Source organism: Syngnathus scovelli, chromosome 15 (genome assembly GCF_024217435.2).
Source record: "Syngnathus scovelli strain Florida chromosome 15, RoL_Ssco_1.2, whole genome shotgun sequence".
In the NCBI taxonomy this organism is placed as follows: domain Eukaryota; kingdom Metazoa; phylum Chordata; class Actinopteri; order Syngnathiformes; family Syngnathidae; genus Syngnathus; species Syngnathus scovelli.
This window is the reverse complement of record NC_090861.1, coordinates 8,190,125-8,214,251: the sequence shown is the minus strand read 5'-3', so window position 1 is coordinate 8,214,251 and position 24,127 is coordinate 8,190,125. Positions and strand designations below refer to the sequence as shown.

The 24,127-nt window shown below is 39.9% G+C and overlaps 1 protein-coding gene across 1 annotated transcript in view; it reads right to left on the bottom strand.

The window, feature by feature from the left end:
* Positions 1–20,254: 20,254 nt before the first annotated feature.
* LOC125982101 (protocadherin-1) overlaps positions 20,255–24,127 on the bottom strand; it is a 53,373-nt gene continuing 49,500 nt past the window's right edge. The window contains exon 5 of the mRNA XM_049742308.2: positions 20,255–24,034. Coding sequence (XP_049598265.1) covers positions 23,664–24,034 — 371 coding nt within the window. The 3' untranslated portion in view covers positions 20,255–23,663. The remainder of the gene's footprint in view (positions 24,035–24,127) is intronic.

The window sequence follows — 24,127 nt, the reverse complement described above, 5'->3', positions numbered from 1 at the left end:
ATTATAAAATAAATACAAGAGACAAGTTTCATATTATATCAATAACAATTTGCTGGTGTGTCTCCAGATAAAAGTTCAAACAAATGTGGTTATGGGCTTCTGCTGTTGCTGTTTTACAATCTGAAATTCAAGAGCAAAAATAGAAGCACCAAAATAGTGTTGAAAGAAACTCAAGCAAGACATGTTAAAGGATTTTTTTTTCCCTAGGATTTGTTTTAGAACCTGCACAAATTGAATACTTTGAAATAGCTGTCAGTGATTCAGAACTTCTGCCTCAGGGAATCACACTCCTATTCCTGAGCTGAATTTCTGGCTGTGGAGGCAAAAGGTACAACGTTGCACACTGGCAGCTGACACAGAGAAGTGAAAGCAAACAGCAGGAACAACAAAAAGGCATGATTTGATAAATAATAAATAAAAGCTTGTTGACATACGTAGGGAGCTGCCACGATGGTAAATTTGCATTTTTCTTTCTTTGTCAAACAATTCCAAGTAGATTAGAAATGATGGCACTATAGCACTAAAAGTATATGCACCCACAAAATAATGTTAACTGTTTTGACTAACAGCCCTATACTGTTGTCTTCGCTAGAGTTTCTTTAGTCATGTGCTGTGTACGGGGAGCAGAGCATCATGGTGGCACCTTGACAAGCTCATCCATCAGCACAGCGTGTTCACGTCCTCATCAAATGCCTGTGCAGCACCATAAAGTGGAGGAGGAGAGGTGTCACTCCCTAAACAGGATATATGGCCTCACACTGAGACACAAATTAGACAGTAAATACATTACAGTGCAGGTACATACTTCCCCCAGTTACATGTTTGCACTGCTGCTGGGCCAAAAACAACACCGCAGAACCATTAAAGAAAGCTGCTCCCCTATCAAGAAGATAGATATGCTACATCTCTATGTGATATGTGACTCACTCATTTTGTAGTCGTTGGACTGGACGGATGGACCGATGGACAGGTGGCTAGATAGATAAGTTTCCTTTTAAGCAACAACACAACACAACACAACACAACACAACACAACACAACAATATCTAAATGAGATCAAACCAAAATATGGCTCAGATAATGAATATGTATGACAATGCATTTCATTTGCATACTTTTCTTTAGTATTGCTTCGTGATGGGATTTCTGTTTGTGCCACCATTCTGTAAAAATGTCTTCTCAACAGAGCCAGGGAAATTTTCAGAACATGACATATGGCAAGAGCTTTACTCCAATTCACTGCGACCAGTTGCAAAATACCTTTGGGTATCCATTCTTGGATATTCCACCACTAACACTCTGTGCACATCCGAATTAGCTTTCTCTCAAATGACTCCAATATCCCTATATAACTCTACCGAGAAGGAGGAGTCACAAATAAATATAGCCGAGTGATTTGTTGATCTTCGTCACCGCAGCAGCAGCAGCCGCAGCAACAGCACAAACAGCCAGAGGTATCACATGAGCTTCTGTAATTAGGACAAGTGTTTTGGCCTTTTCTCCAAATCATGGAGAAATCCGCTGTGCTGTGATAAGCAGAGTTATGTATGAGCAAATTAACAAACCTGACATGCCAGATGGCTTGTTTTACAAGACTATTTCATAAATCCATCTGGGCTCGTACTGATAGAAATGACATGCAAATTAAAACGAAAAAAAAAGGACACTAGGTGATTTGACATCTTGTCCATTGACGTCAATCAGATCAAACAAGAGGGCAAATCTGTCAAAGAGGAAAATGCATCTGTGAAGACATGTGCTATAATACCATAATATTCTCATCCAATACTGATATTGATCACAAATTGGTCAAAATGTGTGATTTCAAGCGCCATATTCTCACAAATAATTGCAATGGAAAGTTATTAGAAGCTTCCACACAAAAAAAATGTCACAAGTTATGTAAGAGTATTTCCAGTGGCCCAAATGCTCACTTGTGAAATGTGAAGGACACCAACCACTAAACATGAATATGCATGATGCAAGAAAAGGCCACTAAAACTAAACTTTCACTGAGCGGATTAAAACACAACGGACAAACAATACATTATGGAAAAGCCTTTAAGGATCTTGCTCATTGGAGCTGTTAGTAAGTTTAGAAAAAAATATTTAGAGTCAATGCATGAATTAAAAATAACACTGACTAATATTATTTCTACTCTGGGCCAAGTTCTATTATCTTAAGGTTCTTAAGTTTTTTTTCTTTTCATCTCAGACCCAATGAGTTGTGTGTGCATTGTGTGCTATGTTTGCTTGCAAATCTTTAATCATATAAACAAATACTCACCATAATGAGGTTTAAAAAAAATCACAAGTCGAGCTGAGAGACAAAACGTCTTACATGTCAAAAGGTGCATGCTGTCAAGTCTGCAATGAATTATTACAGCCGTACCGTAGTTGTAACATCTTCATTGTTGCTGTTGTTTCCAAATGAGATGAAGACGATGCAAATAAATCACAAGGGAAAGAGATACTGAACACAAAAGCAAAGAAAGATGAAATACAAATATAATTTAACTAAATGAGTACATTGGAATGCAAGAATGTGATTCATTTGCAGCAAATAAATATCACATTTACACAGTATTGATAGTTCCAGACAGTCAGAATGTGGGAAAGGTCGAAAACATGATTTGGGTTTTCATGCTGGAAAAGGTTTGGATCTCTATCAGAATGCATCCTATCCGTCCATCAAAACCAAACACATGGTCTGGTCTGAAATGTCACATAGGGAAATTACTCCCATTGTGTGTTTTTTTTATTTTTTATTTTACACCATTTATTAACCCCAAAGTATTTATGCTGTTTGAATCAAACGGTCCAGGGCACAGCCAGGCTTTTAAATGTCTTCATCACTGTTTTTTCTCATCTTGTGGTATGTCTAGAAAGTCGCTCCAGGACTATCAAGTCCTGTCCAGTGATCGGTATCATGAAATGATATATTAAATTTCAAAGCAATTGACATTCCCCCTGTGGACCTCAGCATATGATGCTGCCAGCTGGTTGACAAGTCCAATTAAAACATATCACATGCCTCACATGACATATTACACCTGGCCCTCATGTTATACTTTGTCTGCATTATGAAATAAAAAAGTTGATATTGCCTAGAGAAAACAATCATTAAAAAAAAATTCAATTTTTTAGATGTCTCGTGATATAAAATCATGTTTGTCTAATTTTTTTTTAAGATTCTATTGTTTTGTTATTTGGCATCAATATAGATATTTCCAATACTTTGTGGTGGGTGCAAGAGCTGGTGGGTGTTTTGTAGTCTTGGGCTCCCGCCAGAAAAACAGCTATTCAACTCATGATATGAATCTTTTTTTTGGCAGCTTGGCCATGCAGCTTTGCATGATTGGCTCTCTCCCTGTCCTCTCACACTCCCACTGACATGCATTTGATTTGTCACCAGCATCCAGAGTCTTAACAGAATAGTGCAAAGAATCTCAGAGTAAATGTTCTCTCTTGGCACACTTCAGCGGCACGGAAACTGACTATTCAGCTGAAGGATCGTCTAAGTACCTTTTTTTTTCCCCCAGACGAAGAGGGTGGGATTACAATGCACCACAAAAATAAAAGGAATGGATGATGTGAAGATGACTTGGCACATAAAAACATGCAGGCCATGATACGTTATTATCATATGATAAGAGGCGTGTTTCTTTGAATCCTTTCTTGTGAGAGGAGGGCGAAAGAAAATAGGGCAAACTTAAGTAATTGGCTTCAGAAGTTGCAGCTTTCTCCTCTTCAATTTGTGGTTGACTAGAAGTAACCTGCCAGGCTTGTCAAATTTACGCTACTCTAAGATTTCTGTGCCGGGGTAATAATGGTCGTTGTCTTCCAAGTGTAAAAGAAAGTCAAGTGTGAAAATTAGGTTTCATCATATTTAGATATGCCCTGCGATTGGCTGGTAATCAGTTCAGGGTGTCCCCTGCGATGGATGGATGGATGGATGGATGGATGGATGGATGGATGGATGGATGGATGGATGGATGGATGGATGGATGGATGGATGGATGGATGGATTGTTTTTATTTTATTTAAATACTATGTCATATTCTTAACTTTAGGGTCTGCAATTTAAAACATGCCACTTTCTAAATGACTACCGTATTTTTCGCACCAAAAGGCGCACTAGATTATAAGGCGCACCCTCATTGAATTTTTTATTTTAGAAATTATTTCATATATAGGGCGCACCGGATTAAAAGGCGCATAAAATAGAAGCTATACTGCAATAAAATGAGGTTGACTAGGGTTGCGGTATGCATCCACTGGCCAACAACCAATGAGCCCTCTGTAAACAATCGCGTTTCACAAACTATCTACTATAAAATGATCGGAACTGAATAAAGTTTGATCTAACACATTGGTACTGCTTACCTATGTTTCCCTTCCATATTGATCCGTAAATTTACTCGAAACATTAACAGAGCAGCCTATTTTGAAATGAAATAACCTCGTGCGTATAGCAGCTATCATTATAGCATTAGCCACCCGCACACTCCCATGAGCCTCAGCTCGCAGACTCCCATGAGCCTCAGCAAAGTGTCGCGGCAGCCCCCGGTAAACAATCGCGTTTCTCAAACTATCTCCTATAAAATGATCGGAACTGACTAAAGTTTGATCTAACACATTGGTACTGCTTACCTATGTTTCGCTTCCATATCGATCCGTAAATTTACTCGAAACATTAAGGGAAAAGCCTATTTTGAAATGAAATAGCCTCGTGCGTATAGCAGCTATCATTTTAGCATTAGCCACCCGCAAACTCCCATGAGCCTCAGCTAGCATACTCCCATGAGCCTCCGCAAAGTGTCGTGGCAGCCCCCTGTAAACAATCACGTTTCTCTAACTCTCTCCCATAAAAGTGATCGGAACCGACTAAAGACTGATTTAACATATTGGTGCTGCTTATTTATGATTCCGTTGGATATTGATCCGTAAACGTACTCGAAAAAATTAACGGAACAGCCTATTTTGAAATGAAATAGCCTTGCGGGTACAACAGCTATTCAGTGACGCCCCCCTGACCACGGTTGCCGTAATGCTGGGAAGCGATGCGACCTTATAATTTACTAGTCGTACTAAAACGTACTGAAACATTTTGGCAGAGCCAAATCAACAAATTCATCAATTGATCCATATATAAGGCGCTCTGCATTATAAGGCGCACTGTTTTTTTTGAGTAAAATTCAAGTTTTTAAATTCGCCTCATAGTGCGGAAAATACGGTAATTATAGAACACTTAACTCAAACTTAACACGCATTTAGCAACTTCGACTTCCAAGACTGATCCGATCTGGCGGTCGAGTTTCCGCGTGACTATTGGCTGCCCGTGCTATTAATCTGCTGTCTTACAAGAGATAGTGTTACAAATTACAGTGAAGGTGACAACGTTTAGAATTGATAAGAAACGCTGCCTCGGGGCAATGAGTCATGTACATCAAAAAAGATTTTATTTATTCTGTGGAATCTGATAAGGTAAAATGTGAACGTGTCCACGGAAAGCAGGTGCAGTGCAAACACCTCTTGCTATCTCGCTTACTGTCAAAGTTTCCCAAAGCCCAATGGCAAAACACACAACAAAAAGAGTCAACACACGCGGGCTGTGCTATCATTCCAAACAGGCAAACATTATTTTAACGGTTATTTCTTGACAGGGCATATTCTGCTCCTGGAAAGAGAAGACCATGGTATGTTTTTTGTTTTAATGCAATGTGTCCTCTATAGTAAAAAAAATATCCCAAATTATGTTTGGATAAAAGTGGTTCAGTAGCGAAAATATGACAAACCAAGAAAGTCTTTCAGTCATTTTAAAGTCTTGTGGGGATTGCTATATGTCATTCCAATGACAAAGTCAAAGTCCTTTGGTTAATACTCTGTGTCTAATTAGTTACTACTCTTGCATATTATTGCCAAGCACGCTTAGTTGGACAACTAGACACGAGAGACAACCGTGTCTTTAATTTTGCATGACTTGGCCGGGTGGGATTTCGCTTCGTTGGAGGAATCTCCATCATTTTCCGTCTGTGAGTGCTCCATTTCAACGAAGCATCCCGTGAATTACACGCACGCAGGTTTGCTACTTAAAAGACAGGCCTCACCAATTGCATGTGATGGAGTTAGGTTTGGAGCGCATCCAGCGGAAAAGCACCTGGAGAGTGACTTCACACGGTGTTATTAACAACTACATGAATGGGTTCCTTTGAGTGAGGGGATAATGCCATGTCTTTACTTTCCAGGTAGCTGGCTTGAGTTGATCCCTGGCACTGTGGCTGAAAGCTGCTGAGGGATTGTTTTCTCCATATCCTCACAGATTGGAAGTATTAGAATACCCCCCAACCTTGTCTGTCCACCAGGAGTAAGGACTTGAGTTGTCATGGTTTTTCATTGACTAGGTACTGTAATTAGCTTGTCCGGGTTTGTTTGTGCCCGAGGTGTTTAGCAGCAGACATACAGCTGTCATCCATGTTGCGCCCACCATGATTACACCAAATGCAATAAATCAATAAAGCATTTGGAGTGAGATGTGAGCTTTTAATTTGGCTGCATTTAGCTCTCAGAGACACTTCCTGGACTGGAGGATACAAACAGCCAAAGTGGAGTATGTGGAGCCGTTATCTCCGTCTAACACGCAGATACACTTTACCATAGCCCCGTATCGTCACACGCAGCATGTGGCACAAAGTGCCGGGGAGAAAGATGTACACCTCCTACAAATAAACAAGTGTTGTCAGCGAGCTTCATTTAATAAAACCAAATTTAAATTCACGTCACATTTAATCTCAGCAAGCGATCGTGTGATCGCTTAGACTCCTGGCTCCTTGGTGGAAATCAGGAGGCTCCATTAGCTTCAGAATACACACAAGCAGGAAACAACTTAGCGTGATCGGCCACAATTTATAGTGACGTGGTGTCTGGAAGCTTAGTACAATAGGTATTGGTAGCTTATTCTTTCATTCCAACATAATTTGTGTCAATGACTTAGACTGGTGGTAAACCGTTTTTTGAATTTATTGGGTACTTTGAGTCACTCACTAAAGTGAGGCAGTTCACTTGAGTCACTGTCATTGTTGTTTTGGCACAGAAATCTCTAGATCCAGAATGTAACAGCTGTTGCTCATCAAGTGAGGGAAAAGCTAGCCTATGGGCTCTTAAGTTGCTTCGAAACAAAATTAGTTTGCAGAGGAACTTTCCGTATTTTAGTGACGTGACTGTTGACCTGTGGTTTTTAGCGGGCTTCAACCATGAATACAAGTTCACACATTGGTGTGAAATCTGCAAAGCCTTCAGGGAAATTAAGTCTGCAGTGGATGCCCTTTGTTGTCTTATCAGGATTTTAGCTGGCTCGCAAGCTTCATATAGCCATACCCCACATTGAGTAATTCAACAGTAATAGAATCAAATACAAGAAATGACATGCCATATTAGGTACACTTTAGTAGACATCTAGCAACATGCAAAGAAAGATTTAGCCTTGACAAAAATAATAATATTTCTATTGATACCAGAGAGGCATTAAACTACACATTTATCATTGTAGTTTGTCATGAGATTGCCAGCAACACAACGTAACGATGACAGGTCAGATTACTTTTAGCATTATTATCTTGGTAAAAGCAGAAGCAAGGCTATGATGAAAGAATAAGAAGAAAATATCTCAAATATTGGTTTAGAAATGACACTTGCATTAATAACGCTGACTGCAGATGAAAAACGGCCATTTTAAAACAAATCATCTAAAATGATGGAACTATACAGATGTTGTATTTCGTCAAATACCTTCAACAAAAAGTATGGAATTATATTGAATGAAATTTAACCGGGCGGCTCGGTGGCGCACTGGGTAGCACGTCCGCCTCACAGTTAGGAGGGTGCGGGTTCGATTCCACCTCCGGCCCTCCCTGTGTGGAGTTTGCATGTTCTCCCCGGGCCCGCGTGGGTTTTCTCCGGGCACTCCGGTTTCCTCCCACATAACAAAAACATGCTTGGTAGGCCGATTGAAGACTCCAAATTGTCCCTAGGTGTGAGTGTGAGTGCGATTGGTTGTCTGTCTCTGTGTGCCCTGCGATTGGCTGGCAACCAGTTCAGGGTGTCCCCCGCCTACTGCCCGATGACGGCTGGGATAGGCTCCAGCACGCCCGCGACCCCCGTGGGGACTAAGCGGTTCAGAAAATGGATGTATGGAAATTTAACCGGCTGCGTTAGGAAAAGAGTGTGATTCAGACCTTTAGATGATGAGAAGAAGAACAGACACTCTCAGAGACCTTTAACAAGTGAAGCAAAGAGGTTGTAGTGGATTTTAATTGGGTGAAGAAAAAAAAACTTCCATGAGAGAGCTCTCTAAACACTATGAAATTTTTCATTATAAATGAATGAAACAAAGGGAGTAAGAAAGATTGTGTATCTTTTCAATCACAGGTGACATTTTATAGAATATGTCATTAGCTCTTATAGTCGGTTTTGTTAGCAAATTACTTTGCTGCCAATTTAAATTTCATTACCTGCTGTCATTTGGTGCCAGACCGGTTGAACCTCACAACACTGTGAAGTGACAACTTTATTGGGCACAAGATATTTTCCTTCCTGGGCATGCTTGGTAAAATTAGGGCACTCTCCGATATCACTTGCGAGCAAATGTGAGTAGAAGCACACTAAAGGGAAAAGTCAACACAAATTGGACGATTTGGCACCGAAGGATTGTGGCGTGTACTCTCAGATCAAAGTGTTTCACCAGCCGATTTATCAAGATGGGCAGCTCTGTGAGGCTGCTCTGGGGCTCAGATTGTACTCGCAGCTCAATTTGAAAGTTGGATTCCTTGAGCCCCTAAATTTAACGGGTTTGTTTTAAAATTACAAAACTCAAGCAAACAAATCCCAAAGTTGATTCCCAAATGTTTTTGCTTATATACCAAAAAGTTGTGAAATTACATTTGTAAGCTGCAGGGATAAAAACACCATTGGAAATAGTCCCACAACAAACGGATGTACAGGCCACAACAACAACTGTAATTTAAAATGTCCAATTTCTTAGTCGAAGTATTAGGTACACCTCATTTTCAGTTGCATTCAAAGAAAGCTTCTCTGAGTTTTAACATAGCCAAGATGGGCTTGTAAAGGATCCTTGGTTTCATTCATGGGAGCTGCAAACACATGGTGCCTGCACACGGATCAGGCGGAATCTTAAGCCCTGCAGTTAATTACTGATCAGCTGCTGCAGGTGTGCAACAATGAACGAGTGCACCCCAGAAGCCGCCCCGCCCAGCCTGAAAAGAGAAAGTCGACAAAAACAAGTGGCACAGGGACTAGATCAAATTGACCCAGTGCATAGCTGCTGCATCAAAAATACAATTTGACTGATCTGATCACAAAACTCTGAAATTTTCCCCGATTGCACAAAAGCTACCCTTTGAAAAATGTGTCCATCTAGCTCAATAATTCATTTCCTCCATTTTACAGGTCAAGTGTCTGGTTTGCCATCCTTGATATCATTCTGTAATTTTAGTCACACAATCCCTCAGTCTGGTTATTTTCACCTCCACATGTACTATCTCTTTCCATCCTTCTTCCAAACAACCCTGGCACTCTTATTCATACACTAGTCACATCTCATCTCGATTACTGCAACTCACTTCTTCTCACTGGCCTACTGAATAAATCCGTAAAGTGCAAGTGGTCCAAAACTCTCCCACTCAACATCCACTTCAAGTCAATCACACCAGTTTGATCGTCGCTGGCAGCCCATAAGAGACAAAATTCAAAGATGGTTGCCCAGCTCTAGTTTATAAACCTGAATCCAGAATATCATCCGAAGCACTAAATCTTTTACAACCATCTTGAAACTGGGCCATGAACAACTGACTGCAATGCCAGAAATGCATTCTTAGTCGGGGGACATGAAGTAAACAGCTGACCACACAAGATACAGCCTAACCCAAAATAACTGACTCACCCAAGGAGCTGAACCTATACTGGCAATCACTGGAGAGTAACCGAACAACCAATTATCAAGCAATATGTTGTTTGCCATTCCCCTCAACCTTTTGGCGGATTCTTAAAACGCTTGCTGTGAATTTCCTGTCTGCACTGACAGCGCCCATGAGGAGAAGGGTCAGTTGCCTCTAAAGGTTAGATTGTGTTATTCCATAAAAGGAGAGTCATCTCTTTATAATGATAACCAGTGTTGGATTTTGTCCACAATTTAGGGAGCGCGCTATCTGCGCCTCACGGCAAAAGCCATTGCCAATCACCTGTTATCCAATTTACTCACTGCGTGCTCGTTTGATTTCTTCAGATTTAGGAAAATGCTAAAACACTGAAGCAGAAATTAGACTTACACAGGTTGGTTGAGTTCAATCACAATTCTTGTTCAGAAAGCTCTGTTTTCAGGAAAGTACAATACAGCGCTGGGCCTTTCAAGAGCAGAAAGTCTCCATTCAGAAAAGGCAACATTCAAGGTTCTTTGGTCAGCTTATGTTCAGTTGCACATGCCAGTGTGGGCCGAGTTTGATGGGTGATGAGTCTTTGGGGCGGGGCAAGTTCGCAGGAGAGTCTGATTCCATGGGAGTGGATGCTGGTTCGGTGAGAGCTGGTTCCGTGGGGTTGGGTGCTGATTATGGGCGATTTGATGTGTGGGGGCTGTTGTTTTCCTTTCCGTCTTTCAGCCTTGACGATCATCTTTGGCTGGGCTGTCTCCCTCTGGCACCTGCTGGTTTTATCTCCAAGTGACCTTCCTGTAAACATTCTCATCCATTCTTGCACATACACTGTTCCACCTCATCCATTCATCATTCTTTCAATTTTGTCATTTTGTACGGAATTATGTGAGTTTTTGGCTGTGACATCATCTACGTATTTATTAATGTTCCCTGACTATGCAAAGTTTGTACTCACCACTTACCATGTTTTTGTTTGTTTGTTCTTTTGATCTCCATGTACTTGCTTACGTCATCATATTCTTAGTTTAATCATGCTTTCAACCATATATTTTCTTTGTTAGGCAAAATATTTCCCTCTGTCCAGAACGTTCAGTAGTAATCGAAAACTGGCGTCTAGCATTAGTCAAAACATAAGATACAATCAAGTACTGAACATTTTTAGACGACTTTGGCAGTGTCCGTGATTTAGAAAATCATCAGGCATGCATTAAACAGTTCCTTAAGGGTCATTAAGCTATTCAGGCAATATATCAAAAAACATTTGTTATTTCAAAGTGCTCAGAAATATATATCAGATCATAAAGTTATAAAAAACTTTCTCATTACCACTTATCAAAAATATCTAATTATGTCTTCTTTATTGATTTGGTGTGTAGGTATAATTATATGCTTAAAATGTTTCTTTTATTGATTTAATATGTGAATATACTTGTCTCCTTATGTACTTTATTCAATGAGGTTTGAGCATATCTGTTTTTGTAGCTAGGCAGGACTTTTTGTATTTCGACCCCATTCCTTCACCAGAAAAGGTATTTGTGTCTGAAAAATGAAGGGCGGATAAACGGTTCACTAATTATCGCGTGGATATTCAAGGTAAACTGTTTTTCTTCCCTATAAATGATAAAAACAATAGGATCATTCATCTTCAAAGCAATACATGATTTACACAGCACTCCAGATGCTTTTGTGACATAAACACACCTGTACTGTTTGAAAAAGGGAAGACATAAAACAATATATAACATGGAGACTGAATAACTTGTAAGCTTGCAAACACTACAAACGGTGCAGTTTATGAATAAGAAGCATACTAATATTACTCAGACGGAACCTCAGCAAAGACAGCGTTCATAATAGATAAATGTTTTTAAAATATTCAAAGACAGAAAAGTCCACAGCCTGTAACGATATAATCTGCATAGTGTGAGGTTAAACATTTGTGAGTTTCAAGACTGTCAAAACCATCAGTGAATTACGTGCAAAAATCAACCTTGTTTAAACAGTTATGAGAGTATTAAAAACTACATGAATGGTCCCATGGGCAAAATATGCACGAAGCAACCCTAATTAGCCAATCAATTATTGAGATGTGCTGGCAGTTGGCTGCGTTTCACTGCAGCGTTCAGCAAAGTTTTACGGCCTTCGAAATGGCAATGGGAGTTTCTTTTATGCACAAGGCAGACTTCACTGTCACCAAAAAACAAAATACGCTCTGAAAGAGAGAAACATAAAACGAAAAAGAATTCATCCCAAGAAGAAAGCAAACCACAACCAATTATTCTGTCACCTAGAGGCTTCTATGAAAGGTTGACAGATTGTGTAAGGCGGGTGATTAGTTCATATGTTTTGCTTAGCGAACTATTATCAAGTTTAAAAACGAAGAACCAATAAGCCACTGAAAAACTCTTCTAACGACCTTGCTCCTCAGTTTAAGACATTCAAACACTCAAAAGTGTTGAAACTGCTTTTCTTATACGATATCACGAAAAAAAAAATACCAGTGCCATGGGGAGTATTTTAATCACCCCACAGTTGGAGCAAGATGTAGCCCTTCAGCTACGCACTTGCGAGCGCGAGGTTCCTGTAGACTCTTGAATAGAAATTCATCAACGACAATTTGTTTTAACATTTAATTACAAATCAGAGCATGTACGCTATCATAACTAAGCCAATCATCCAACAATAGACTGTAACGCCCGAGGCCGTTATAGTACTTTACACTGTGTTAACATTTCATTTGCTGTGAGATTTCTAGGTTGTTATGTTGTAACATCCTGTTTCCTGTTCTGCGTCTTATTTCGTAATGAGTGAAACAGATCTTAACCTCTTCTATTGCATACTTTAAAAACCTCAGATCTGCCGAAGGTTATGTTAACATTTTTTTTTTTTTTTTTTTTATATATCATAAAGATGTATTGGAGGGTTGCCAACACTTGTATCTATTATCTGTGGTTTGTAAACCATGGGGTGTATAAGTCTTTGTTGTTTTCTTTCTTTTTAAATTCTTTTAACGTAGTGGGCGTAGCAATGCTGCTGTGCTAAACAGACCGAATTGTATCATATTGACTGTTTTTATCAAACTGTTTTTATATTTCTTCCTACATGATTTCTGTGCACCGTGGTCTGTATTTGAAATCTTGTTCTTTCTTTTCTCTCAATTTAAAAAAAAAAAACAAGTAGCTCTCCCAATAGCTGCTTATTGACTTGTCTCTCGACTGAATGGTGCTGCAACCGTCCCCACCCAAGTGCCACCTTGTGTGAGTGCAATGATCGATTTGAAATTTCTCGAGGGCAGCTGAGAAGGCTGGTGGTTACATAAAGTGTCCCACATCTTCACTCCCCGCAGCATTTCTCTGAGTAGAGCTTTATCGGTCTTTGTTCTCATATGATATTGCATATATGAATGAGTGTTCAGGCCATTAGGCAATATCAGTGTGGTCCAATAATCCATTGCTTGTTTATACAAGCACAGAATTACCCATGTCTTGGGGAAAAAAAAAAAAGGTGTAATATTGTGTATTACCTTCCAAAGTCAACAGGAATAGAAAAAATAATTTTATCTTCATATCGGATTACCTTACATGTACTGTTTATACTTTTTGTAATACCGTGATAAAAAAAAAAAAAAAAAACAGGTAAAAAACATTTTCTACCAACGGAACAATAAAAGTATGTACATTCATGTTCATGCATGAATAAAAATATAAGTAAAAGACTAAACCAAAGACTTCCATGCCCACAATACAAGCATATTAAACTAGTCCAGCGCAGTAAATTGCAAATGTATTGCAGCACTATACTGATTATAATTAGAAAGGGAAAAAAAAATGCAGTTGAAACATTTGAGCATATCTGCATGCTGAATTTATATTAGGGAAATTTGGAATGTCCTAATAGAGCATAAGTGCTGCCTCATTAGATTATTGCTTAAATGCCATGTTTGTAAGGTTAAGAAATGCAAATGGAAGCATTAAATGTATCATTTAAGGCTGCATTGAACATTTGTCCAGTTGCTAAGTAAGAGGTCATGTGGTTAGTGTGGGATTTCATTCAATCTGATCACTAAAACAATTGAATCTGGACATGATTATCACAAAACTTCAACATTTGCATTCTTACTCATTTATTCTCATTTGAATGGCAATTCACTTTTACTTTCAGTCATTTCACTGAGAGCTACATTCTGTAAGCGCCTCTCCATTTACAGATAAAACAAGTCGAATAGCATTCCCAGCATCGCTCGCCTGCTCAGATGGCCGACTCCCAGCTTGACACCCTTTTTTGGGCTTGCTTTGCCGAGCGTGCCACAACCAACTGCGGTGAATCTGCAATCCAACACCTGAGTTGCATCAATCCTGAGCACCAATGAAAAGTCAGCAGGTGCACTTTAGAAGGTGATGGTACCAACGGATGAGACATGGCCGGTGCAAAGACAAGACAAGTTGTTTAATATATTTAATGAGATGCAGATTTGGGGGCGTGTGGAAGCGTTGTATAAAAGGAAAATTAAGCAATAAATACCACCACGAGCCACATCAGCTGATTATGGTATAAGTCAAAGACAGTACACGTCCCGTTCTTCTTATAAATGATTTCGATGTTGATTGGTGATATTTTATTCTGTGGCTATATCGAAAGAAATACTTCCGCCAATGTCCCAATAAAAGCAAACTGTGCAGAAATCAATGCTCCGAGTTTTGTGAAGACATCTGATTTATATTGGCTCATTTGTTGACCGATGAAAAATACATAAACGTACCAACCAGTTACATATTCCTGATTGCCATCTCTTGGAGGCGAACACTTTTTCTTCGAGTCATTTGCCAGACAGTGACATTGTCTAGAAAGCCTTTTTAAGATTGACATTGCTTGCTGCTTTTCCACTTCCAGTATCATTACTTGCCATTAGCTATGATGGATGGGCTAATTTTATCTCAATAAAACACAAATAGTTAGAGCCCAGGCTGATGCTATGGCAACGGCAGAGTTTAACAAAATACACAACTAGTCTCCAACAATTACATTCCTTTTGGCCTGTAGAAATGTGAATGAATTCACTGATTATTATTTGTATTTCCAAAAATTCAAGTAATCCTCTTATTAACCTTACAGTCATTCTTTGGCTTACATGTAAAACAAACCATTACAACGATCTCGCCAAGAGCGGCCGTGTTGCCACAGACGCTTCATCTCATTGGTGTTGTGCTCCGTTTGAATTAATGTTGAGTAACATTCAGCCACTGGCTTCTTTGGGACAGTGATTTATTGAAGTGAGAATATTAATTTCCGAGACGTATATAGAGAAGTCATGAGTGACAGCTGTTATTTTCATACGAATGTATTTTGCAGTCTGCTGGGTTTATAGGAGAACAAGAAAAAAATAAACATGTTTTCTATGTAATGATATACAGCTTGATAGCCTTTATCAGTTAATTAGCTCGTGTCACAAAGAGTTTTTTTTCCCAGCATGAGCAAGAAAAACGGATTAAATGGATTACATTGACATCACATTTTTCTATTGCATTCATCCATTGATGGCAAAGGCATTAGGAGTGGTTAGGTGTAAAGCGTCAAGCGTCATGCTCAAGGACAAAATAACTCCAGTGCAGGATCAAGCCATCATCGGTCTCATTAGTGGATAACTCGCTCTACTTCCTATGTCCCAACTGTACATGAAACGTATCTCGTGCATTTCTCAAGTGTGCTTATCCACTTAAAGCAATGTCAGTCTTCACTTCTTCGTCAACATGAGTGACTTTGAATAAATGCGTTGATAAGCCATTGATGCTTGACAAAACATTTTGTTTTTTATATTAATATTATGTAACATGTTGCACTTTGAGAAGAGTGAAATATCAAATTGGGAGCATTTATTTACCTATTTATGTGCATAGCGCCGGCTTGAAAAAGCCTTGCGTTAACAAGACAAGACACGTTCACTTTAAAACAAGTTAAAAGAAATAAAGAAAAGAAAACATGGATTTTGAGGTAATCCATCAATATAGGAACAACTGTGCAGGCTTTTGGAAACATAGCTCCCAGGTGCGTGGTTTATTATATTGAGAGCAGATGTAGCTTGAAGGAGCATTGCTATTTGAAAGTATTTAATTGGAGACTGCATTTCAAGACAGCCAGGCCTGCCGCTGGTTTCATTCTAATTGCCAGTAGCAATGCACTTAATGAAGCGAGTGGGGAAGAGTGTGGGTAAAGGAGTGCGAGTGACCAGGTTTCCAAGGCAACAGCAGCCGTAGCCAAGTAGTGTTTTCATCCAGAGGAAAAGGGCTACAGGAGAGTAGTGTTTTCCTGCTGTGTTTCCCAAAGATCTATAATAAATGCCTACAACAGTGTGTTGTAATTGTTATATTTGTTCAAATGTTTCAAGGCTGAAAATCTGACATAAAAATCCTGTGGAAGAGGGACTCAAAAACCAAGAGGAGCAACGCATACTAGAGAGAGAGGGGAGGGGGGGGGGGGTCATTGATTGGTCATTGATTTAAAAAAAAAAAGGGCCAGTTCATTATGTAATATGGCTCAGGCATCGTCTCACATCTTATGATGCTTTATTGATGTTCCGCCAGAAATATTTCCTTCTCTTCTTTCCACTTTAAAACATGGGCTACTTTAAGACTGCATGGATTTATCACCATGTCAGCCCTAACACGCCCCCTTGCCTACCTCCATCTCAGTCTTCTTCTCTTATGAATTAAATATTGTTAAGGTCTGCCATAAGTCCGCCGGCTATAATATTTGATCGATGGAAGTGTGTACATGCAAGAGGAGTTTTCCAATCTAATCCAACTCTTGAAGAGCCAAACTCAGTCCGGTTTCCATCAATCTATTGCAGTAGTTTGATATTATTCGTGCACAGACATACTAAGGTAATTACTCCATAAACAGCCCAATGAGGTTTATGAAAATTGACTAATCACTCAAACTCGTTCATCTCTTTTTTTCTTTGCCATACTGCAATATAAGCTCTGCAATCACAAACAGCTTAATGAGGATTTTGAAAACTGAATAATCACTCAACCTCTTTCACTTGATTTTTTTTCTTTACCGTATGAGCTCTACCATCACATAATGCTTATTCTCACAGCAACTTACAGCAGACAATGCTAGCATACAGCCTACGCAGTAAAAATAATATAGGCTGTAAAACATTAGAAGCCAGGAAGTGCAAGAGTTATGAGCTGGAGCGATTGACTGGATTTAACATCTTTAATTTATCATCATTCCATCCCAGCTTTATCGGATTGTCGATGATCACATGGTCCCGGGTCTCCCTCACACAATTTTTGGTGACTACCCTGAATACAAAAACACTTCCATGAGTCAAAAAGCAGATAATAACCATAATACTGAGACAGCACATCCCTCATGTGCGAGGGTCTCCAAAAGAACATTGACACATTAATAATTGATAGCCAGCACTACACAGCTATTCTGAGAAGCCTGCTGCCTGCCACAGAAGAAATTCCCAGCAGCCAATAGGTACCAGTTATGTCATCCTTTACTACAAAAGGAACGTTAAAATATGAAAGGAATAGATGATGAATTGGAACCGCCTCCCCCGATTGCAATTCGGTTTAAAATCTAAAAGTCCTGCACAATGAACAGTTTTGTCAAAACCAACAGCTCTCCAACCAAAATGTTTTGTTACAACTGAATTTTCCAGCTATAGGTCATAGCATGTGATATAAACTCCCACCATATTCTTTTCTCTACCTTTCACAGCAGTACACAGCAAGCCATTTATCTGTCTCATGCTTGGCCGATGATGTTTACATGATATTGATTGGGTTCCTTTCACATCCTACAAAACAAGGTTGACTGAGATAAGAAGTGCTTCCTCCTTATTCCCTATTACTTGGATGAAAGGGAGTCTAATTAGACCTGAACTCAAGTGGTATGGTAATACGTCTCCTAATTGCATCTATAAGTCCACCATTGTAAATGTCAGGATGTGTTGTTTTGAGATACCCACCCTCCTGCCTGCAGTGGTTCGCCAGAGTCTGATCGACAATCTCTGTAATGCGGTTACATCCATCTATTTCCTTGACCTCTTGGCATCATTCGGGTCGCTCGTGATCTAGAGCCCATCTCAGTTGACTTAGGGCAGGGATGGCTATGAAACTCTGAATGGACTGATTATTTTTTTAATGAAACTGTTAATGTGGGGTAAACTTTTTTCTTGACTGGGCTATGTCATTCAAACACACTAGAAAGTTGTTGCAATGTACTGGTTGGTAAATCAACATTCCACAAGAAAAACATGACCTAAGCTCTGTATTCTGTGTTTATGTTATGTTGTGAAGAAGCTTATTAGCTAAACAGTTTCCTAACAAACACAGGTGGTGCACTTTTGTTTAGTGCATGTTTCACCAAGCTGAGGTGCACAAAAATGTGTGTGAGAAGGTTCAGTGCAGAAGATAATAGAGAATGTTGTATAACAACCACTCACTGTCGCCACAAGCTCTCACTTTATTATTGGTTTGTGAAGGGTTTATTTATGAATCGAACAAAATAACGACAAACCCTGGTTCACTCTGTTTTTGTTTTATCCTACAGCAAATTATAATTCAAGGATAGCATGTTTATTGAATGAAAAAAAAAATACTTTTGCTCTCTTGGTTCATTACATTCTCATCAGGGTGAAGAAGAGCTGTGACAAGCACAGACATACTCCATCCTTCATACCCAAACCATTGGGATTTCTTTGGGTTGAGGCTGGCTCACTCGGATGCGTTTGATCATCCATCTCGATTGGGGGTAACCATGCATTGCAATTGTAGGCTACATTGCTTATTTCGAGGTTATTCTCTTTGACCAAACGTCTCATTGGTCAATCGCCAGCAGGAGAAAAATAAAACACAAAAAACACGGCCTTCCAGAAGAAAAGCACTTTATTTGCAAGCAGCAGAGCCATTATGCTGAATTAATCACGTACAGCCATTGAACTTGTAAGGATTCTCGTTTGTCCGAAGCAGTGCATGACGTGCCCAGTGTTTAGATTTTACAATCTTTCTTTGTGAATATATCATAAATAAGAGGAACTGGTCAAACAGACCAACAGAAATCTGAGTCTATGTGCAAAAAACTGAGAGCTGCAGAAACGCAGGGTTTAACTGTGCTTGATCTTGAGGGAAATATTTTAGGGCGGAAATTTCATAAAAGTACACAGGATGAGCTTGCTTTCCCAAGAGGTCCACAAAGACATACTCAAGCCAACAACTACCATAATCTCCTAAAAAATCCGCAGTAGATTGAATCGACTCACACCTTCACTACAGGGGGATGCCAGTGGAGCTCATCAGTGCACTGGGATCATTTTTGTTGCAGGCAGTCAAAGAACCAACACAAAGGCAGAGATAGCAAGCTGGGGCTGCACACTGAGCTAAACAAGATGGATGAGCTCAGAGGCTTGCAAACATCACAGCAAGGCGACATGAAATATTGCATTCTGGTTTTGAAAATGGCTTAACTGCAAGAATTTCCAATGCTGCCGAGGAGCTCACGGCACAACACACAATGCTGACTTTGTATGTTCAACTGGTACTGACAGCAAACATGGACTTGTAAAGAACTAATTAATTTAATTGCAAACACTCTATTGCCAGAATATGGTTGCTTGTCCTCCACGAATGAGCCGTTTTGGCTGTGGAGCTGTTGAGAACGCATTACAAAGTGGTACCATTCAGAAACTGAAAGGACACTTTGACTGAATACTATTCAAAAACAAAAAAAAAAGGCTTCAAACGAAGACAAACTCGCATCTTAAAATTAACATCACAACACAGCAGTGCTCATTGTGGAGTTGGGGCCAGCTCATCAATGCTTCGTAGAATCGCTCTAATTAGGCAGAGTGTTGGATTTTTTGCTTTTCAAGGAATAGAAGTACTAAATGTAGGTCCTGGGATCTGTCCTTTCTCAATATAATGGAGCTTTCTTCACAAGGAAATGAGATGACCTTCCTTTCTTGGTTAGTAAAACTGTCGTTGCTCTCTATGTGCTTGCCGTGCACATTCTCATGAAAACATACTTTTGAGAAAAAATGATGCTGTGGCAGGATGGTTCGGCATGTCCTCCTCATAGTCCAGAAATGTGGATTATTTTGTTTTATTCATTAATAGCAAAAGTTGCCCTCGAGACAGTTTCAACTGATCATTGGGATAAAAGTTGAACGTCTTCAACTTTAGGTTGTTTGTTACGTATATTCCCATCTTGATAAATGAGTAGATGCAGAATTGTTTATTTATTTATCATCAACCGGTGACAATCCAGAGTGAAAGCAGGAAATGGTGACACAAGACTAACCAGAGCCATTTTTTTTTCCCTGAAGTTATTTTATTACAAAGTTCATGAGGACAGTATTACAAGAGAAGTTGTCAACATGCTAAAACAGAACAAAGTTGAACACAGGAGTTGAACAAACTGGTAAGATAAGACAATCCACTGTTCACAACAAACATAACTCGATTAAGTCTTCAGGAGGTGAGAGCCAGTGAATGACTACAGTGCAGGCATAGAACGGCCACATTCACACCGACTCAGCAAAGGTCAATCCAACCAAGGCAAAGATGTGCACAGCTCAAGAAAACAAGTTACAATTTTTATGTGCCATCGGCTTTTCTCTGAACTTTTAGAAAGCGTCACTGTATGTACATAAAACTGTACAAAAACATGGCATCACAAGCATTTTTGTCCCATATAAATATACCAATAATTAGGATAACAACTAGATTCTCTCTTGCAAAGACATATTCTCAAGGCAATCGTCTTTGTTTTCCATGGACGGTGAAAAGGATGAAAATATGTGCGCAGTTAAATTTCTGGGGCCTTTTTGAATATAAACCAGCACTGACATTTCAGAAACTGAAAGAAAAGAAATAGTAAACAGTTTCTACCAATTATCTTTGGAATTCATGCGAAATCCCAGCCTGCTTTGCGAGCAGACGGAGAGTTGTGGAGATCTATGTACACTAACACCACCAACAGATATTTTAATTTTTTTTTTCTTCACACAACCGCTTTGCTAAGAGTCTTTGACTGACACAAAAACAAAACCGCTTGCCAATTTCAGCGCAGTAATTTGTCCAGCTGTCCACAGAAATGATCACTTTACAATACAGACTACAGAGAGGCAAAATATACTCAAGTGAATTCAACATTAAATCAATGCAAAGTACAAATTAAACATTATTCAACATACTTTAAATCTATTTCAGTGCTTTGTGACGTCCTTTATTTTGACCAGTGTCATCCTCTCTCTATTTCAGAGGGGTCATTTGGTAAGACGTCAAATCAAAAGGTAACGTGGGTAAATTCTCTTTGATTGTGTTGGTGTCAGTTTGAGGATCTGAATAAAAACAGAAGCATTATTTTGTGGTGAACACAGAGTACACCAGCTATCATCCCTGCCCCAATCTGCCGATCGAGGAGGAGATACATTTCAGATAAGCGTCTACTTAAGCTGGTATCAGGTGTGGATTAATCCCTGGAGATAAAAAGGATAGATGCAAAGCAGTTGCAGGTCCGAAATACATGAGTCAAGAAGACCTAAACGGATAAAAGTTGTGACTGAGGCGATGTGGCATTGGCTTTATCACTCCTTGCCGTCTTTCAGTTTGTCGTCAATTCCAGGTCAGTGATCGCACCCGCTGCTTCCGGGCCATGAAGCGGCTACTCATGGGGCTTTAATCACAGTGCATCATGGCTGTTGTTTTGAATTTTATTTCAGTCACTAAATGGCTTTGAAAATAGCATAATGCGCTCTTTCTCCCCCTCAAGGCAGGATAATCGCCCACATTATTTAATCATGGCCATGTCCAGTAATTTCCATATGTATTCAGTTCAATTACTCTAAATGCAGTTTTCAATGGCGGCGTGATGAGGTAAGTGCTGATCCTTTTAACTGATTGTAGTGCTAGCGGGTAGATGTGCATTATTTGGTGGGCACCTTGTCCTGGGGAGGTGCTTCGCACACACGCACACACACACGCACACGCACACACACACACACACACGCACACACGCACACACACACGCACACGCACACACACACACACACACGCCACAGCTCAAGACTCATTACTTTCCCTCATTAGGATGGGTCTATTCAGAGATCTTTCTTCTTTACTTAGAGACAATCTCACCGTGGAAATTTTGCTGCAGAGGTGAAAGGTATCTACAAGTCTAATCAAATCAATATTTGAATCAAAGACATCGCCTGGCACTGTACCATATTGCAAGACGGGCTAATGTAGTCATTACTAGCTTCCAATTACTGACTAATACAAAGTGTCCTTCAGGCATATCCTTCAGATTGACTTGGAAAATTTCCATTAGGGGAAACAAATCCCTACATTTTTGTAGCCAAAGGGGGGGGGGGGGGGGGGGGGGGATCATTGATGTATTGAGAACGCTGGCTTGAATACAAGTCTGTTTACATTATGTTAATGATGATTTACCTGCACGATGCTTTTCAAGGACCATGCGCCTTTCTCCAATAAGTAGATACACGGGGCACAGAATTTACCTCTTAAAACAGCGAGTGATAAAATGGGATGCTTTGAAAAAAACAAGAAAAGTGTTTAGAATGAAGAGGACTACATTAAGTGCAGTATGAACTCCAATTTCCCACTTAAGACCTATAAGTGTTTTAAGTGTTTGTTTTTTTGTTTTTGTTTTTTCTAGCACCTTACATATTCATTAATTCGAGAGGCATCATCATACCTTGTGAAGGGAAAGCTCTAGTAAGTCGATTGTCTGGATAGAGGAGAGCTGGAGAACAGAACAGAAAAATGACACACTAGTATATTGTGAGTGAGTCACAAGGAGTTGAGGCAAAAGAAAAAAAAAAAAAAAAAACAGTCCCAATTTGTCGTTTGGTCCATGTGACTCCGGGGGACTATGGCCAAGTCAAGCGTTTTGATGATAAACTATAGGTCACAGTGCTGAGAGTCAATGGAACATAATGCTTGTTGAAATGTTACTGCAGAGCTTTCTCCACCCACGGTGAAACTCGGCAGGGAGCAGAGGTAAAGGCCATTTTGCTATGATTAGGGGTTGAAGGTGTTTGTGATTATATGGCGCGGATAAATGCTTTCCACAAAATTGAGCTTCTTTCCCAGATATGTTTTCAATCAAGTTTTAAACAGCCGCAGCAAAGAAAGCCTTAACTACGCCGAAATTCTGAGCCAAATTACTTTTTTTTATCAGCTTCTGCTAGACAAAATTATACGTAGAGCACACTGTTCAAAATGTATTTACAGCACTGTACAACAAGAGAACATTTCATTTGATTGGTAGACAAAAGAATAATGCCGTCTGAATGGCCTTATTGGCTCTCTATCCAAATCTACCAATGGCACAAAAGCACTGTTCACAAGTTTCAAATTCAAAAGATCACTGCAGACACCGTCGGACTTGGCTAACTACAACAATTATTTGTTACTACTAAAAGTAGTACGGACCAAACTCGTTTTGAACCTCATGAATAAATAAATTATACCGCATATCAATTAACCTTGTGGAATTTGTAATAAATATGCTAATAAATTAAAAGGTGAAGATGGCAAATGACCCAAGTGATCACGCCGCTAATAGAATGCATGACTGTCTCGTGTTAATTTCAACTGGGCATTGGCATTGGTAGGTGGGCAGCCGTATTTGTTCCACTGCCATGGTTGATCTTTTCTTCATTTGTGCATTGGCCAATATTCACAGATAGATTTCTCTTTTCGGAGTGTGGGCAGGTGGCGAGGTGGGTGGGAACTCAGATGTTACACTGAGCGGCATCTCCTCCAAGGGGCAGTCCTGACTGGCATCGTGACCGCTGCTAGTATAGGCACTGCGAGAGGGTGGAAGGCGTGACCGGTGCTCTTCGCCTCCCAGAATGGCGCTGCCATTTGCCAGGCGTCCCAGACTCCCTCTTTCCTGGTAAGGCACAAAGGTGGAGAGTTTCGGGGGGTTCCTGGTCCTGCGTACAGGAGAGGGATGCCCGGGCATCCAACACGCATCTGAATGGCCCAATTCACTGCACTCAGTTGTACAGTTTCCGGTCATTGCCACATCAGGCAGTGAGCGAATGTCTGCAGGCAGAAGAATAAATAAGGCATTGTTAGTGTGCGTTGAAACATCTTATTAATCAAAAACAAACATTGATAAATGTCTTTACAATCTAT